The 16,897-nt window shown below is 40.3% G+C and overlaps 1 protein-coding gene across 1 annotated transcript; it reads left to right on the top strand.

The window, feature by feature from the left end:
* Positions 1 to 15,648: 15,648 nt before the first annotated feature.
* LOC308349170 (prothymosin alpha-like) lies at positions 15,649 to 16,650 on the top strand (the record flags this gene model as incomplete). The annotated part of the gene is made up of 1 exon (XM_080813688.1): positions 15,649 to 16,650. The coding sequence occupies one exon, from the start codon at positions 15,649 to 15,651 to the stop codon at positions 15,961 to 15,963; it is 315 nt and encodes a 104-aa protein (XP_080669814.1). The 3' UTR covers positions 15,964 to 16,650.
* Positions 16,651 to 16,897: the final 247 nt, after the last annotated feature.

A 16,897-nucleotide genomic window follows, 5' to 3' on the forward strand; every position in this document is an offset into this window, starting at 1 on the left:
GGAGAACTGGGCAACAGTTACTGTGCATGTATTTCATAGTGTTGCACGATCTTTCTTTCTCCCTAAGGACTTAGCTATCTCCTCGGGAAGTATCTTTGATTCTCTGTGGATTCTAATCAGACTTGCTATGGTTGGGCACTTAACAGTCTCTAAAACTCAGTCACTATTACTATTAAGTCTTTACATGGTACTTGGTTTTGAAATGAGAACTTCTTTGTATGTAAGCCCAAATGCCCTTTGGCTTTCATGCCTGACTTTCTATTACCTTTACTCACCTTTGGCTGTTCATTAAGTCTCTACAATGCATCAGTGGCATTTAGCAGAAGCCATCTACTCCTATCACCCTTTATAGAGACTATTGACTCATCCCACACATTGATTTCAATAGCCTATTACATATTGCATGCTAGTGTATTCCTTTCCACCAGTTCACCTTATCATGTCACCAGTAGTGAAAGCTATAATAAAGTGCAATGTTGCTTTTGGCCAAGAGCTGTCTGTGGACCAATGACTGAGTCTTTTTTGAATCCTGGTGTACTCATCTATCTCACCTGTTTTCTTGGACTACTCCCAGTACCAACTTTCACAGGTTGGGCCTTTTCAAAGCAGAGATGGGAGTTTTGGGTGGAAACTGCTGCTTCCCAGAGGAGAGGGAATTGGAAGTTGACCTTAGAATGTAGGTTTGAGATAACATAGAGGGATAGGGAGACTATTTCATGTATCTTTTTAATAGAGTAGGGGCAAAATAAATCACTATTTTGAGAAGACTGGCTTTGTGAGCAGAATAGATTTGAGGGTAAGATATTAGGGACCAGTCATATGGAGGTGGAATCAAATAAGAAGGAGTGAAAAGTGTAAATACAAAAAGGGATTGCAAAGGAAGAATTGGTGGATCCCTTATAACAGTCTAAGATATACAAAGATTTGGAGCCTGAATGTCCAGGATGGAATCGTGCCCCTGAGAGAGTGGGAGATTGAGAGGAAAGATAACTGATTGAGACTGAATCAAAATGAGTTTGCTGAGATGACGATAATTGTACATTCCAGGAAAGATTTTCTATTTGTATGCCTCTACCAGTAAAGTCTGGGTCAAAGAGAGGAAAGGGCCATACAGATTTAGAAATAAACAGTAAAAGCCTGAAGTACAAACTTTTGAAAGAATTCACAAGGTTAAGAGTTGAGATTCGAGGAACACCCACTTAGGGACTAAAGGAAGAAAACAAGGTGCCGTTGGTGAAGAGGAAAACCTAAGCAGAGCTTGGAGAGTACCATGGGAGAAGAATTTCATACAGACAGCTCATCAGTGAGGCAAACCTACCAGAACTCCCATGAGCGAATTTGCACAAGTGGTACACTGATACTTCATTTTTCCTAATTAATCTTTTAATGTTTTTTATTCATTATTTATGATAAATGTTGTTGTCAGATCTTTGATTCTGTCTTCCCTCAAGGTTAGAGCTTATTCATTTTAACACACATGAGGAAAAAATGTGTCTTTGCTGAGGAAGTCTTTGGAAATAGATCTGGAGATAAAAAATCTATGCAGGATGAGTTTTCCTGGATATTGCAATATTCTATTTAGATACCTCATCATTACACATCAATCTGAAGGGTCATTCAGTCAACAGCTTGTGTCCAGGAAACAGATCTCCAGAGATGCCCTTTGGGTTTGCATACTTAAGCTGTGTTTAGAAACAAAGCCAACTGGCAGCACCATAAAATTATGGCTCCAGTTTTAAATACACAAAGTCCACTTAGGGGAACTAGTAGTTTCTTATTTTCACATTTAATAAAAATATGCATAGCAAGTCCTCTCTAAAAGCTTAAACAACCTTCTCCATCCAGCAGTTTCAGAAAAGTTAAAGCCATCAAAATCCATGTGCCTTCAATCCACATTAACTTCAGTAATCTAGTTTGCAGTCCCCCCTTTGCTTCTGAAAACTGTGGTCTCTAGAACTCCAGTCCAGGTCCACATACCCTAAGTCTTTTCAAGATAGCTCCATCCTTCTTCTTGCTTTATCTAAAATGTGGCTTTCTCTTCAGAAATCATTTCTACCTCCCTCTTGGTTTAAGACTAATCATCCTTGGAAATTCTCTGCAAGCTGCTCAACATTATTTCTGGACTATTTCTCCACTGCTTTCTTATAAAAGCCCTCTGCTCCTTCTAGACTCATGTCATTCTGTTTGTGGACCATTTTTTTTACATCATCATCATCTCCCCAGTCCCATAACATGTCTCAGTCAGTAAGAGTGCAGCCACTGGCCAAAGCTCTCTTCTTCACCTAGCCTTCTAACAAGGTACTCACTCAGTCCATGGCCTCCTCATCTGGCACCTTCTCCTCCATTTCTCTTCTCCATCTCCACATCAAGAGCAGTTCTTTAGGGGCACCCGGGTGGCTCAGTGTGTTAAAGCCTCTGCCTTCAGCTCAGTTCATGATCTCGGGGTCCTGGGATCGAGCCCCGCGTCAGGCTCTCTGCTCAGCATGGAGCCTGCTTCCTGCTCTCTCTTGCTGCCTGCCTCTCTGCGTACTTGTGATCTCTTTCTCTGTCAAATAAATAAATAAAATCTTAAAAAAAAAAAAAAAGAGCAGTTCTTTACTGCCAATAACCAGTCAACTGGTTAGCCATCACCTTCCAAGCAACACACTCTCTTACAGCAATTCCCTTCACCTACCACAGAAATTCTTCAACCCAATGAGGCTTTCAGTCCTTTGACAAGTACCCCCTTGCTCTCTATGGGCTCACACCTATTAAGTTTAAACCCTGCTGTCTTCATTGAGTCCCTTTCTTAAAAATATCAGCTCTCTTGTCAATAAGTATCCCAGTTTGGGTTACCGTCATCTTTTCCTAGACTACTGAAACAACTAACATGTTGATCTCCTCATTCAACCATAGATTCTCCAATCAACTCTCTAGAGTGATCTCTCTTAATTGCAAACCTTATCCTATCACCTGCCTACTTTGAATACTATAGAGGTTCCCCCATCCTGAGATTGCTTACAAGGACCTACTTGTTCTAGCCACTGTTTTCATCCCAAATGTTGTCTCCTCTAAATCCCCTTCACTAACTTTTGCTCCCATCCTACTGCCATATTCAACTACTTTCAGTTCTGAGAACATAACTCTTCTCCCTCCCCTCCCTTTTCATTCCCTCCTTTTCCTCTCCTCCCATCCTCCTACTTGCCCTGTCCTCTCCCTAACTCATCTTTCTATAGGATAGTCCTCTTCCTGGAATAGTTTCTTCCCTCCTGGCTTCCCAGGGCTCCTCATATGTATCCTCGAGATATTGACCCCTCCAGAAAGCCTTTCCTAGCCCTTAATTAGGATAACTAGTCCTTATCTTTCACAAAATCTACTTCAGCATTATAAAAGTTCTTCCTATCTGAATTAGAAATGCTGCAGTTCCTTAGCATTGCTATCTCTACAGGATGTTCAATACTCGCTTTGCTCTTATCATCTGCCCACTTCATTCCTGACCTTGGCACTTAGGCTCTTTCACAAATCAGAGCAAACCACCTCTCTCACCCTATCTTCCATCTCTCTTATAAACCGCATTGTTCTCATTTTCACATCACTCCTTCTCTCCAGCTACAATGCTCTCTTGGACATTCTTCAATATACCAAATGCTTTGATATCTTCATGTCTACCGAATCTTTTGCTGTCTGTTTAAAAAGTCTTGTCCCATCCTCTCTATCTAGAGACTTTCAACTCAGCTTTGAAGATTTAGCTCAGATCTCAGCTCTTACAAGAGTCCAGTTCTCTCCTCTGTACTCCCCCAGGATCCTGCCTAAAACTCTCTCAGGGCACAGGGCACTGTAATTCCAGCTTCATAGGTATGTCTTTCACTGAGACAATGGCCTTTAAAAGCAGGAACCATGTATTCAACTTTGTATCCCTTAAACTTAGAGAAAAATATGAGGAGTTTTAATAATCATTAGACAAGTACAGTATGGTTCACATTTTTTTCAAGTTGACAATTTTCATCATTTCCCTAAATTCAGCTATGTTTTTCAAACAATCACTATTATCAGATAATCACCCATTAAAATGTATGTGCCATATATTTTACTTCAAAATAGTATTTATAGACAAGACAGTCTAAAGTGTATTGTTCATGTTTTCATGAGGTCACAAGAATTTGCTAAAGGCAAAGTTGGTTGTTTTGATCATACATTACCATATTTCAGAGGAAGATGATGATACAATTTCATTCCAGAATAAGCCACAAGTCTAAGAAAGAATTTATCAGAACAAAATTGTTTTGTGTATTTATTTCTTCTCATCCTACCAAATCTACTATCATCTGAGTGTAAAGTGTGAAAATGAAAAAGAAAGAGCAAAAATATTTGGCTTTTATTCTAAAATTTAATTAATGACTAACCTTCTTGGATATGGTGTTATTTCACTAAAATATTAAAGCCTTTGGACTGTTATTTACTGAGCCTCAAAACAACACATTTCTAAGCTGTATTTGTTTTCTGTCTTGCTGTCATTTGAAGTAAAATTAGTTTCCTAAAATCACATCTCATACTGGGTAGTAACCAAGTATGCATTCTCACTGGATATAACTTGACCCCTGACTTACACTGAGTCTTCCAAATATTGGAGAGGCAAGGAAAATGGGATGAGTATCATTGGAGAATTGTACTTTACTTTTGCTGAAATTAATCAAAAGTCAAAGGCAATAAAGTATTTTTTAATCAGCAAGTATTTGTTGGGTGCTTACTTGGTATCCAGAAATGTGTGTAAAGTTTAGGGACATAGCAATAAAGAAGAGAAACACCATCACTGCCCTCACAGAGCTTCCATTCTAGTAGGAGTGGCAGGTAATTAAATAAGCTACAGTGCAGTATGATAAATGCAATTACAGAAGAAGTATGATGTCACAGTAGTATGTGTCATGGGGTGCCATAGGGTGAAATATAGTAAGGTATCAGAAAACTGAACACTCCCTGGTTCACAAACCAATAGATGTCAATAGGTAGGTTAAATTTATTTTTAGGAATAAAAGAGAATCAGGTTTGCAGACCCATGATATATGCTCAAAAATATTTATTTGATAAACAAGTCAACAAATGCAGAGGTTTTCTTCACAGCCAAAGTGGTCTCCTAGGGTTACTGATGACAATGCTTGAGACTGGGCAAAGTACTGTAAAACAACTTGCCCCAGAACAGCAGATCAGTCACTGTTCAGCTCATAGGGAAGGGTAGGGCCTCCAAATTATCACTTTAGGGTAAAAGACCTCAAAAGTACAGCTACAGATGAAAAGTCAGTAACCTGTCTTTACCCTTCCCGGAAAGAGGAACCTACAGAGCTGAGCCCTGAGGGTCTCCTATAGTTCTACAACTCAGGGGGAAACTGCCGGCTGCATTCACAAATAGATTATCCCAAACAACCCTAATGTGTCCTTTCTTGCATTTTACTACATTTCCACTCACATTTGATTTCCCCAAAACAAAGTTTCCCTGGAATCCTAAAAAGAATCCATCTTCTGGGCAAATAAATGAAAAACCTGTCAGTGGTTTGATACTTTTTAGAATCTCCAAATAAGCTAGCCCCTCCATATAAAGCTGTTATATAATGGATTTGAGATTTCTAGTTTCTAGACTTCACTTGGCAAAAGGATCTATGTCTTTGCCAAACCATTTAGCAAGTGTTCACAGCATGTCAATCTGTCATGGGTTATGTTTAATAAGGCGTGTACATCCACAGCTACCCTCACCAGGCTGATTGGAGCTTGTCACCTGCTGGGTGGTTGCCATTGTTCTTTTCCAATGAGAGAGAATTGAAATAGAGAAATGCTCTGAACCAGCAGTGAGATCCTGCTGATTTGGGGGTATTATCCAAAGATGATACTCTGAGGCTGTGACCTAGAGGTACAGGGCAACTGAAAAACTCAGTTGACTGGGGTAGAAAAATGGACCATCATCCCAAATGTTATCAAAGCTCTTCCTTCTTCTCAAGCCCAGAGAAAATTAAAGACCCATGAGATGTTCAAGAGGTCATTTTGTTCAGCCTAGACAAATAAAACTTTATTTCAACTTTAGAGAAGAAGAGGTACTGGTAAAGAGAGGACAGTATTGCTGAGAGCTAGACAGCAAATCAACAAAATGTTTGAGTTTAAAAATCAACTTCCTTCACCAGAGCTCCCAAACTTTTCCAACAAAATATCTTTATATCTTTTCTCTTTCCCAAGGGAAAGAGGTATAACTCTTAGTAGCTAACAAGAAGAATGAAATTTATTTGAACTCATATGTCACAATTTAAAACGTTTTTTTGAATTTTGTATCCTACCCAGTGAAGCATCTATTTGGATTAATATAGAATCATTTTCCCAAAAAATTATTAGACAAAATTAGTGTTTCAAGAAGATGCTATGTTTGTTCTGTATCTTTGAAAATCTTTAGAACAATGGGCTCCCAAGTTCAGGAAACATAGCCTGCTTCATGAAAATACAATTGCTGTTTCTCTGGCTTCCTTTACTTCATTCTGAAAGAGTCTTATTATACAAATGCCATTTTGCCACCTATCCATCTAGATTTGTCTCCTGAGATGAATTCATAGTGGAAAAAGACAAAAAAAGAACCACTCTCTTCACACAGTTTCAGCTTTTTAAGTTCAGTTCTCCAACCTGCAAAGTTATTCCCCTGGATGAGGCCATAACACCTCTGGCTTGGCAGATGACAATGGTGAAAGAAAGATTCATGATTCCCTGCAGAATTTATTCAAATAAACTGGCTCCTCACCTTCCAAATCTGTATATAAGAATCACAGTAGCATGATAGGCTCATAGGAACTCTATGGGTTTGTCAGGAATATAAAGAAGTTATTAGACATCCTGGTTTCATTCACTAACTCTGAGCCTCTTCTCTTGGGAAAAGCATTATTCTATAGTAGGGATCAAATTCCTTCTGCTGATATCAATTTTTCTCTAATGTATTTTTTTAAAAGATCTTATTTATTTATTTATTTATTTGCCAGAGAGAGAACCACACACAATCAGGGGGAGCAGCAGGCAGAGGAAGAGGGAGAAAGAAACAGGCTCCCAGCCACGCAAGGAGTCAGATGTGGGACTCAATCCCAGGACCCTGAGTGGAAGGCAGCCACTCAACCAACTGAGCCACCCAGGTATCCCTCTTCTAATGTATTTTAACAGAAATTATATCCAGGCATTTAGAAGAAAAATCACTTAGATATAAAATATTGGACAAAAAATACACACTGATAAATTAAGCCACAAATGTCACATTCATATCTTATATTCAGCTCCAAAAGTTGTTACTCTAATTTTTGAATATTGTGGTATTATACGGAAATTGTATACCCACCCCTATAAAATCAGGTGTGTCTTTCCTCTGCTGGACCACTTCCAAGACACAACACTGGTGGTAATTATTTATATATGTCAACTTAACTGGGTCACAGTGTACTCAGATATTTGGTTAGATTTTTTATAGGTGTGTCTATGTGGGTGTTTCTGAATGAGACTAATATTTGAATCAGTAGACTGGGTAAAGCAGATTGCCCTCCCAATGCTGGCGGGCCTCATTCAATCTGTTGAGGCTCCAAATAGAACAAAAAGCCTGAGAAGAAAGAATTCTCTCTTTTGAAGCTAGAATGTCAGTCTTCTGCCTTCAAACTTGAACTTAAACTGGAGCTTACACTATTGGCTCCATTGGATCTCTACTTGTTGAGTACAGATCTTGGGACTTCTTAGCCTCTACAATCATGTGAGCCAATTCCTTATAATTTCTATATGTTTCTTACTGTGTGTGTGTGTATGTGTGTGTGTGTGAAATACATATACATATATATACACATATATATGTGTTTATATATATATATAAACTTAAACTGTATATATGTAAAAAAAAAAAGTGTGTGTGTGTGTGTGTGTGTGTGTGTGTACATGCATAAACATCAGGTTCTCTTTCTCTGTAAAACCCTGAGTACCATAGCACCTTCCTGCTGCCACTAGATCTGGAGCTCTCCAGAAATGACTTGTAGCCACTGACTACATCACTGTCATTTTCCCAGTTGCAGTTGTACATTAAATGTCTTTTCTCTCTCATTTTGAAAGCTTTTCTTTAAAATGGCAGCATTTACTTGGTCTGTGTTGTTTTTTATGACTGTTGAGTAACTGAGTTTTATGGTATGTCTATTACAAATATACTTGGATCCCACAGAGGAATTTATGTGTGTTTCTTAGGTTTAATAAAATATTATGCATATGCTTTTTTTATGTTTTTGGCAAGATTTCCATCACATTGGCTTGGTGCAGTTTATGCATTTTTTATTTTCTATTTTAATATAGGCTGTACTCCTTGGGATTTCTATTAGTAATGCTGGAAGACTTGGAGCAGGCTTTTAGAAGTAAAGGTTGTTATTTAAAAACCCCCACAATGCATAATGAAAGGCATGGCAGTGAAGGATGATACAGTACATTTAACAGATGAGGCCAATTACAGTGGCAAATTTAAGGAAGAGACTTGACATTCTACTAACCCTGGCTTAGCAGGGGCCTTAGAAGGCCAGCTAGCTTCTTACCCCTCCACATTTATAGCCATGCCCAGAAGGCCACATGATATAATAAGGGAGGCAATGACTATGGGGCTGTCTCTCGAAGGAACCTATTCCAATATTAAGAACACAAGGATGTCCCCAACTAACTTGGGGAGGCACCAAAGCTCCAGCAGAGACAGCAAAGCTCCCATAGATTAAAAAGGGGCCATCTATGTCCCCAAATAGACCCTATGAGCAGCAGCTCCTTGACTGCCGTGAAGGAAGGCTTTATCCAGGCTCCCTGACACAGTCTGCCTTCTTCTCACCCCAACTAGATCTTTCTGCCACCATAAACCTAGTATACACCCCTGCTGGTACTATGGCTACCCATCCAACCCTAATTCAGCAGTCTGGGACTATGTCCCCAAATACCACCTCTTTCTTCCCTTTTGCTTTCTATATCAAAGACCCAGAGGCAAAATATCATTTGAAAATAGTCCCTCACACTCTAATCCATGTGGTCTATGACTACAAACACTTCTGTGGTTCTGCTGATAAATATCCCTTGAAAACCAAGCCCTGACCCCATGCCAGATTCCATAGTCATGAACTAAGTACCTACTGCACCAGAGCTTGTGCTGAGTGCCAGGGATGTGCCGGATAATAAGACAGAGTCTTTGCCTTGTAAAGGAAGTTGGACATAAGTAGATCATGTCAATCCAATGTCAAAGGTGCTAGCAAACATAGGGTGCTAAAAGCTTAGATCAGGGTCACTAAATTCAGCCGGGAGTTCAGAAATAACTTTCTCGAGAGCATAAAACCTGAACTGAATCTTGAAGGAAGTTAGAACCATTAATTAGACGAATGGAAGTCTTCCTTAACTCTCTCACATAGTACCATCTCCAATTTCTAATTTGCTTTTCCAAAAATAGCTCAGTGATATAAAATCCAGGTCCCAAAGCCACAGGGCACAGTGGCCTAGTTCCTGGAGCCCTCAGTGGTCAGAACCACCCCAGGACACAGCTGAGGGAAACACCTGCCTGCTGAAGCTTACACTGTATCCTCCTCCCCTGCTCTCCAGCCTCATGTCCCCAGTGCTCAGGCTTTGGTTACTCATAAGGGCACTGTGTTCCCTCCATGCTCCAAGTGATAAAGCTTAAAAAACAGCTCCTTTTGTGCAGGAGGCAGGGATATTGAGCCACCATTTAGCAACCTCAAGGGAATTTTTAGAAAGACCAAATAAATGATGCTCATATGCCCTGATTGAGAGGGGATATTTTACAATCTTTAGTAAATGGTTACTGCATCCAATTTAAATTTTCAATCCCACAGCCTACCCTGTGTGGGCAGACAGAGAAAGAACCTCAATTTTCAGGTTTGTAAATGTTGAAAATGGGATATTTTCACCAAAATTGTGGTACACATTTATGTGTTCATTAAATGTGATTGCTGCAATAATGACATACACCTAAAATTCCTTTAACCATAAAAGAGAAAACTTAAGCTCCAACAAAACCCCATAGTATAGCATTAAGACCCAGGATTTTTTTTTCCTTTTTAGCAAACCAATTACAGTGCCAGAGTGGGTGAAACACCCCAAGGAATAGTCTGTAAGATCATATAACAATTGGGCCAATTTATAGTAGGTAACTGAGAAATGCTTGAAATTGTCATTTCTCCTGGTTAGGGCTGAATAGGAAAGAATGTGATTAATAAATAGCTTAAGCAGCAAACAGAAGGTACTTACAATGCACAAATGCTCTGGGGAGATGAGGTATTGAGAAAATCATTACGATAAAGTACAGGCAGGCGTTAAGCTTAAAGAGGCTGAAACAAATTTTCAAAACATCACATTAAGGGGTTATCTAGGCTGGAATTGCTTATTAAGATTTTCTTTAAATGGCCATTCCATTATAAGGTCAAACTCTAGGTCTGTTAAGGTGAACCGAGATCAAAGAAAATATTTCAGAGTGCATGAAAATCCAGGGTCCCAGAGCCAAAACCAAGTCTTTGAGCTCTTCTAACAGTTTCTGTCTAGAAGACAGTGCTGAGTACCTCTCCTCCTCCCCCTACAACTCTGACAGGGCTCCCAACAAAAATGCTTACTACCCCTCTATCTCTACATTTATAGGAAAGTCATACAACACAGGTGTCATCCAATGTGATACTCCCATCCATTGAGTCACAGTGATTGGCTTAGGAACAATGTCATAACCCACGTCACATCCATCAGTAGCTTTCCTTCATGTTCTATATTTGGGTTCCTCTTAACAGACAAGTTAGAAAGCCTTGATGGCAGCCTACAGCTGACTACAGTACTGCTCTCCCCGCCAACACTATTGCTGCAATACAGAAGCCTGGCTATACTGGAAGAAGCAGTCCTGAACGCTAAGGTCTCCTCCCTGTTTGCTTTTGCCCCTATTCCTCTGCTTCTTTTCCTCAAAGATTTGCCCTCAGATCACTGTTAGATAATCTTCATCAAATTTATCCAATTACTTATTAGACAGCTAATTGCCCTAGCTGCTGGCCCACACTAAAAGGAAATACCATCAAAGGAAGGTAGAAATGGTAGAAATATTAGAAACCATGTAATTTTGGAAATAATCATAGATATGGAGGATACCCTCAAGAACAGGAGTCTCTGAAGGAAGCTGGGAAGATGGCAGAGTAAGAAGACCCTAAATCTCACCTCATCCCATGGATACAACTAGGTAATGCTCACATCATTGTAAATAACCTAGAAAATGACCCGAAGACAGGCAGAACAAACTCCACAATGAAGGGAAGAGAAGAGGCAATACCTAAGTGGGTAGAAAGGGCAGAAATATGGCAAGGAGCAATATGGACTATGGCTGGGGGACCGGGAGGGCAGTGGGTGCAGAGAAGGGGGAGAAACAGATTATCACACCAGGGAGTCCACACGGGCAAGATGAATCTCTATAACATTTGGTGAGAGGGACCAAATTTCATAAATTCTTACAAGCAAAAGGACTTAAAGGCTGGAATTTCAAAAATCAGTTGGGTAGGTTTTGGAAAAGCCTAAAGGCCAATAGGAATCCAAGTCTCTACTTTTAAAGAGACAGCATAACAAATACTCCCTGGAGATACAGCAGAGAAGCAGTAATTTGAAATTGCCTGGGCCATATGGGAAGGAGTTTACTCATTTCAGAGGATGTCCTGGAGGGGACTGGATCACTAAGGGACTCCTCCAGGAACCAAGGAGCTGGCAGTTGCCATGTCCCTCCCCTGCCCCCCAGCATAACACACAGCCACCTGCTAGAACCAGCAAAATAACACTCACTACCTACCCTGCTTACACCAAGCCCTGCATCTTCCAGCCCAGCCTGCCTCAGTCCATGTTTTGCAAGTCCCCTCCCCCAAAAGACTAGTACAAACCTGGCCAACAACATGATACAGGCATTTTTCAGGGCCTAGTTTCCTGGCAGCACCAGTGGCAGTGGGCCCTGTGAGACTCTGAGGCACACTTTGTTAAAATTCCACATCCCACCCACTTTGTGAGCTTTATGTATCTGCCCAGTTGGCCCAGTCCTACCTTGTTAAAACTGCATGTTCCTCCCCTACGGGTGATGAAACACTACCCACAATAGGCAAAGAGTGCCTCTGTAGACAACTAGACTAAAGGAAGAAGTGACCAGAACACAATAGCAAGGCACACAACACACACAGGAAACATCCCCTGAAATGCCAGGTTCCAGTGAACAGGGGACATTGCTTGTAGGGCACTACAGACCTCTTCTTCATGAGGCCATTATTTTCAAGAGCAGGAAACCTATATGACTTTCCCAGCACAAAGAAATGGACATAGAGAGTTAGAAAAATAAAAAGACAGACAAATATGTTTCAGATGAAAGAAGAGGACAAGATCACAACAAGAGACCTAAGTTAAATGGATATAAGTAATATGCCTGAGAGAGAATTTAAAGTAATGATCATAAAAACAGCCATTAGACTTCAGAAAAGAGAGGAGGAAGACCCTTAGCAAGGAGATAAAAAAGAACCAATCAGAGATTAAGAACTCAATAAATGAATTAAAAATACATTAGATGGAATAAATAGCAGGCTGGAAGAAGCAGAGGAGTAAACTGGTGACCTGAAAGAGAGACTAATAAAAAAGCAGAGGAGTAAACTGGTGACCTGAAAGAGAGACTAATAAAAAGTTATGAAGCTGGGCAGGTGAGAGGAAAAAACAATATGCAAAATGAGAAAAGACAGGGAACACAGCAATAATATTATAATTATTATAATATTATTTATATAATATATAATTATAATATAATTATAATTATTATAATATTATTATATAGGATGCCTATAATGTGAATAATAATATTCACATTATAGGCATCCCAGAGAAGAAAAGAACAAGGGGCAGAAATTTTACTTGAAGAAATGATAACTGAAAACCTCCCAAATCTGAGGAAGAAAACAAATATCCAGATCCAGGAGGCACAGAGATCCCCCAATAAAATCAACCCAGGCAAGTCCACACTAAGACACATATCAATTAAAATGGCAAAAATAATAATAATATTAAAGAGAGAACTTTAAAAGTAGCAAAAGAAAAAGAGAGTTACATACACAGGAAACCTCATAAGGGGGATTTTGCAACAGCAACATTGCAGGCCAGAAGAAAGTGCCATGATATATTCAAAGTACTGGAAGGAAGAAAAAAAAATCTGCAGCCACGAATCCTCTATCCACCAAGGTTATCATTCAGAATAGAAGAGATAGAGTTTCTCAGACAAACAAAGACTAAAGGAGTTTATAATCACTAAAACCAGCCCTACCAGAAATATTAAAGGGGACTCTCTGAGTGGAAAGGAAAGACTGTAAGAAAGAGTAAGAAAAGTAGGAAACACAAAAGCAATAAAAATAAGTATATCTGTAAAAATCTGTCATGGGATTCAAAAAATAAAAGGATGTAAAGGATTACACCATATACTTAAAACATGGAGGGAGAGAGATATAAAGCATAGATTCAAACTGAAGCAACCATCAACTTAATATATACTGCTATATGAAGAAGATTTTATATACAAATCTAATGGTAACCACAAAGCAAAAAATAGTTATAGATATGTGAAAAATAAAGAAAGGAATCTAAGTATGTCACTAAAGAAAACCAGCAAACCATGAAAAAGCAAGAGAAGAAAGAATAAGAGAACTACAAAAACAAGCACAAAACAACTACAAAAATGGCAGTAAGCACATACCTATCAATAATTACTTTGAATGTAATGGATTAAATGCTCCAATCAAAGGACATAGGGTGAAAGAATGGATTAATAAACAGGACCTATCTATATGTTGTCTACAAGAGACTCTTTTTAGACCTAAGACATGCAGTTTGAAAGTGAGGGGATGGCAAAATATGTATTATGCAAATGAATGCTAAGAGAAGGTTAAAGTAGCAATTCTAATACCAGACAAAATAATATTTTAAAGCAAAGACTGGAACCTAGATGGCTCAGTCAGTTAAGCATCTGCCTTTGGCTCAGCTCATGATCCTAGGGTCCTGGGATTGAGCCCCGTGTTGGGCTCCCTGATCAGTAGAAAGTCTGCTTCTCTCTCCCTCCACCCTTCCCCATGCTTGTGCATGCTCTCTCTCGCTCTCTCTCTCTCTGAAAAAAATACATAAAACCTTTAAAATTTTTTAAATTTAAAAATAAAATAAATAAAACAATGACTGTAAAAAGAGACAAAAAAGAACATTATATAATAATAAAGAGGAAAATCCAACAAGAAGATGTAACAACTATAAATTTATGCACCCAACATGGGACCACACAAATACCTAAAACAGTTATAACAAACATAAAGGAACTAATCAATAATAATAACAGTAGAGGACTTTAACACCCCACTTACATCAATGGACAGATTGATATAGAAAATAAAAAAGAAACAGTGGGTGGAGGAGTCAAGATGGCGGAGAAGTAGCAGGCTGAGACGACATCGGGTAGCAGGAGATCAGCTAGACAGCTTATCTAACCATTGTGAACACCTACAAATCCAACGGGAAATCGAAGAGAAGAAGAGCAACAATTCCAGAAACAAAAAATCGATCACTTTCTGAAAGGTAGGACCTGCGGAGAAGTGAATCCAAAGCGACGGGAAGATAGACCCCGGGGGGAGGGGCCGGCTCCCGGCAAGCGGCGGAGCGACGGAGCACAAAATCGGGACTTTTAAAAGTCGGCTCCACTGGGAGACATCGCTCCAGAGGCTAAACCGGGGGGAAACCCAGGCGGGGTCAGCATAACCCCAGGTCCCGCGGGGTCACAGAAAGACTGGGGGTGTCTGAGTGCCACAGAGCTCGCAGGTATTAGAGCGGGGAAGCCGGCTACAGCGACAAAGCCGAGGAGTGAGCTCTCAGCCCGGGGCTACCTTGTGCCGGTCGCAGGCTGGGTGGGCTTGGAGCGCAGCCAGAGGCCACGGAGACTGAAGCGACCCGGCGCTTTTCTCCAGCTCCAACAATTGACTGCTTTCCTCAAGGCGTGACCATAGGCCAGGGAGGCAGGGCAGTGGGCGCTTTGCTCTGAGAGCGCACTGAGAAGCGGAACCCCAACCTCTCGGCTCCTCCGGGCCGGGAGATTGGGAAGCCGCCATCTTCATTCCCGTCCTCCGGAACTCTACGGAAAGCACTCAGGGAACAAAAGCTCCTGAAAGCAAACCCGAGCGGATTACTTAGCCCGGCCCCTGGCAAGGGCGGTGCAATTCCGCCGGCAGCAAAGACACTTGAGAATCACTACAACAGGCCCCTCCCCCAGAAGATCAACAAGAAACCCAGCCAAAACCAACTTCAGTCACCAAGAACAGCGGCATTCCACAGCAGGAGAAAGCAAATCTTATCTGGACAAAATGACAAGGCGGAAAAACTCACCTCAAAAAAAAAGAACAAGAGGCCGTACCGAAGGCTGGAGACCTAATCAATACGGACATTGGTAACATGACAGATCTAGAGTTCCGAATGACGATCCTCAAGGTTCTAGCCGGGCTCAAAAAAGGCATAGAAGATATTAGAGAAACCCTCTCCGGAGAGATAAAAGCCCCTTCTGGAGAAATAAAAGAACTAAAATCTAACCAAGTTGAAATCAAAAAAGCTATTAATGAGGTGAAATAAAAAATGGAAGCTCTCGAGATCACCACCAAGGACTTAAAGGAGAAGAAGGAAGTTGTGGAGGAGGCAGAGAATGGAAGAGACGCACCTGCTAATGGGAACGCTAATGAGGAAAATGGGGAGCAGGAGGCCGACAACGAGGTAGATGAAGAAGAGGAAGAAGGTGGGGAGGAGGAGGAGGAAGAGGAGGAAGGTGATGGTGAAGAAGAGGATGGAGATGAAGATGAGGAGGCTGAGGCAGCTACGGGCAAACGGGCAGCTGAAGATGATGAGGATGATGATGTCGATACCAAGAAGCAGAAGACCGATGAGGATGACTAGACAGCAAAAAAGGAAAAGTTAAACTTAACAAAAAAAAAAAAAAGGCCACCGTGACCTATTCACCCTCCACTTCCCGTCTCAGAATCTAAACGTGGTCACCTTCGAGTAGAGAGTCCCGCCCGCCTGCCCAACGCGGGCAGTGCCACCCGCAGATGACACACGCTCTCCGCCACCCAACCAAAACCACAACGTGAATTTGCAACAGGGGAGGAAAAAAGAACCAAAACTTCCAAGGCCCTGCTTTTTTTCTTAAAAGTACTTTAAAAAGGAAAATTTGTTTGTATTTTTTATTTACATTTTATAATTTTGTACATATTGTTAGGGGTCAGCCATTTTTAATGATCTCGGATGACCAAATCAGCCTTTGGAGCCTTCTCTGTCCTACTTCTGACTTTACTTGTGGTGTGACCATGTTCATTATAATCTCAAAGGAGAAAAAAAACCTTGTAAAAAAAGCAAAAACAACAACAAAAAAACAATCTTATTCCGAGCATTCCAGTAACTTTTTTTGTGTATGTACTTAGCTGTACTATAAGTAGTTGGTTTGTATGAGATGGTTAAAAAGGCCAAAGATAAAAGGTTTCTTTTTTTCCTTTTTTGTCTATGAAGTTGCTGTTTATTTTTTTTGGCCTGTTTGATGTATGTGTGAAACAATGTTGTCCAACAATAAACCGGAATTTTATTTTGCTGAGTTGTTCTAAAAAAAAAAAAAAAAAAAAAATGGAAGCTCTCACTGCTAGGATAAATGAGGCAGAAGAAAGAATTAGTGACATAGAAGACCAAATGACAGAGAATAAAGAAGCTGAGCAAAAGAGAGACAAACAAATACTGGACCACGAGGAGAGAATTCAAGAGATAAGCGACACCATAAGACGACACAACATTAGAATAATTGGGATTCCAGAAGAAGAAGAAAGAGAGGGGAGCAGAAGGT

The sequence above is a fragment of the Martes martes genome (assembly GCF_963455335.1).
Source record: "Martes martes genome assembly, chromosome: 9".
NCBI lineage: Eukaryota > Metazoa > Chordata > Mammalia > Carnivora > Mustelidae > Martes > Martes martes.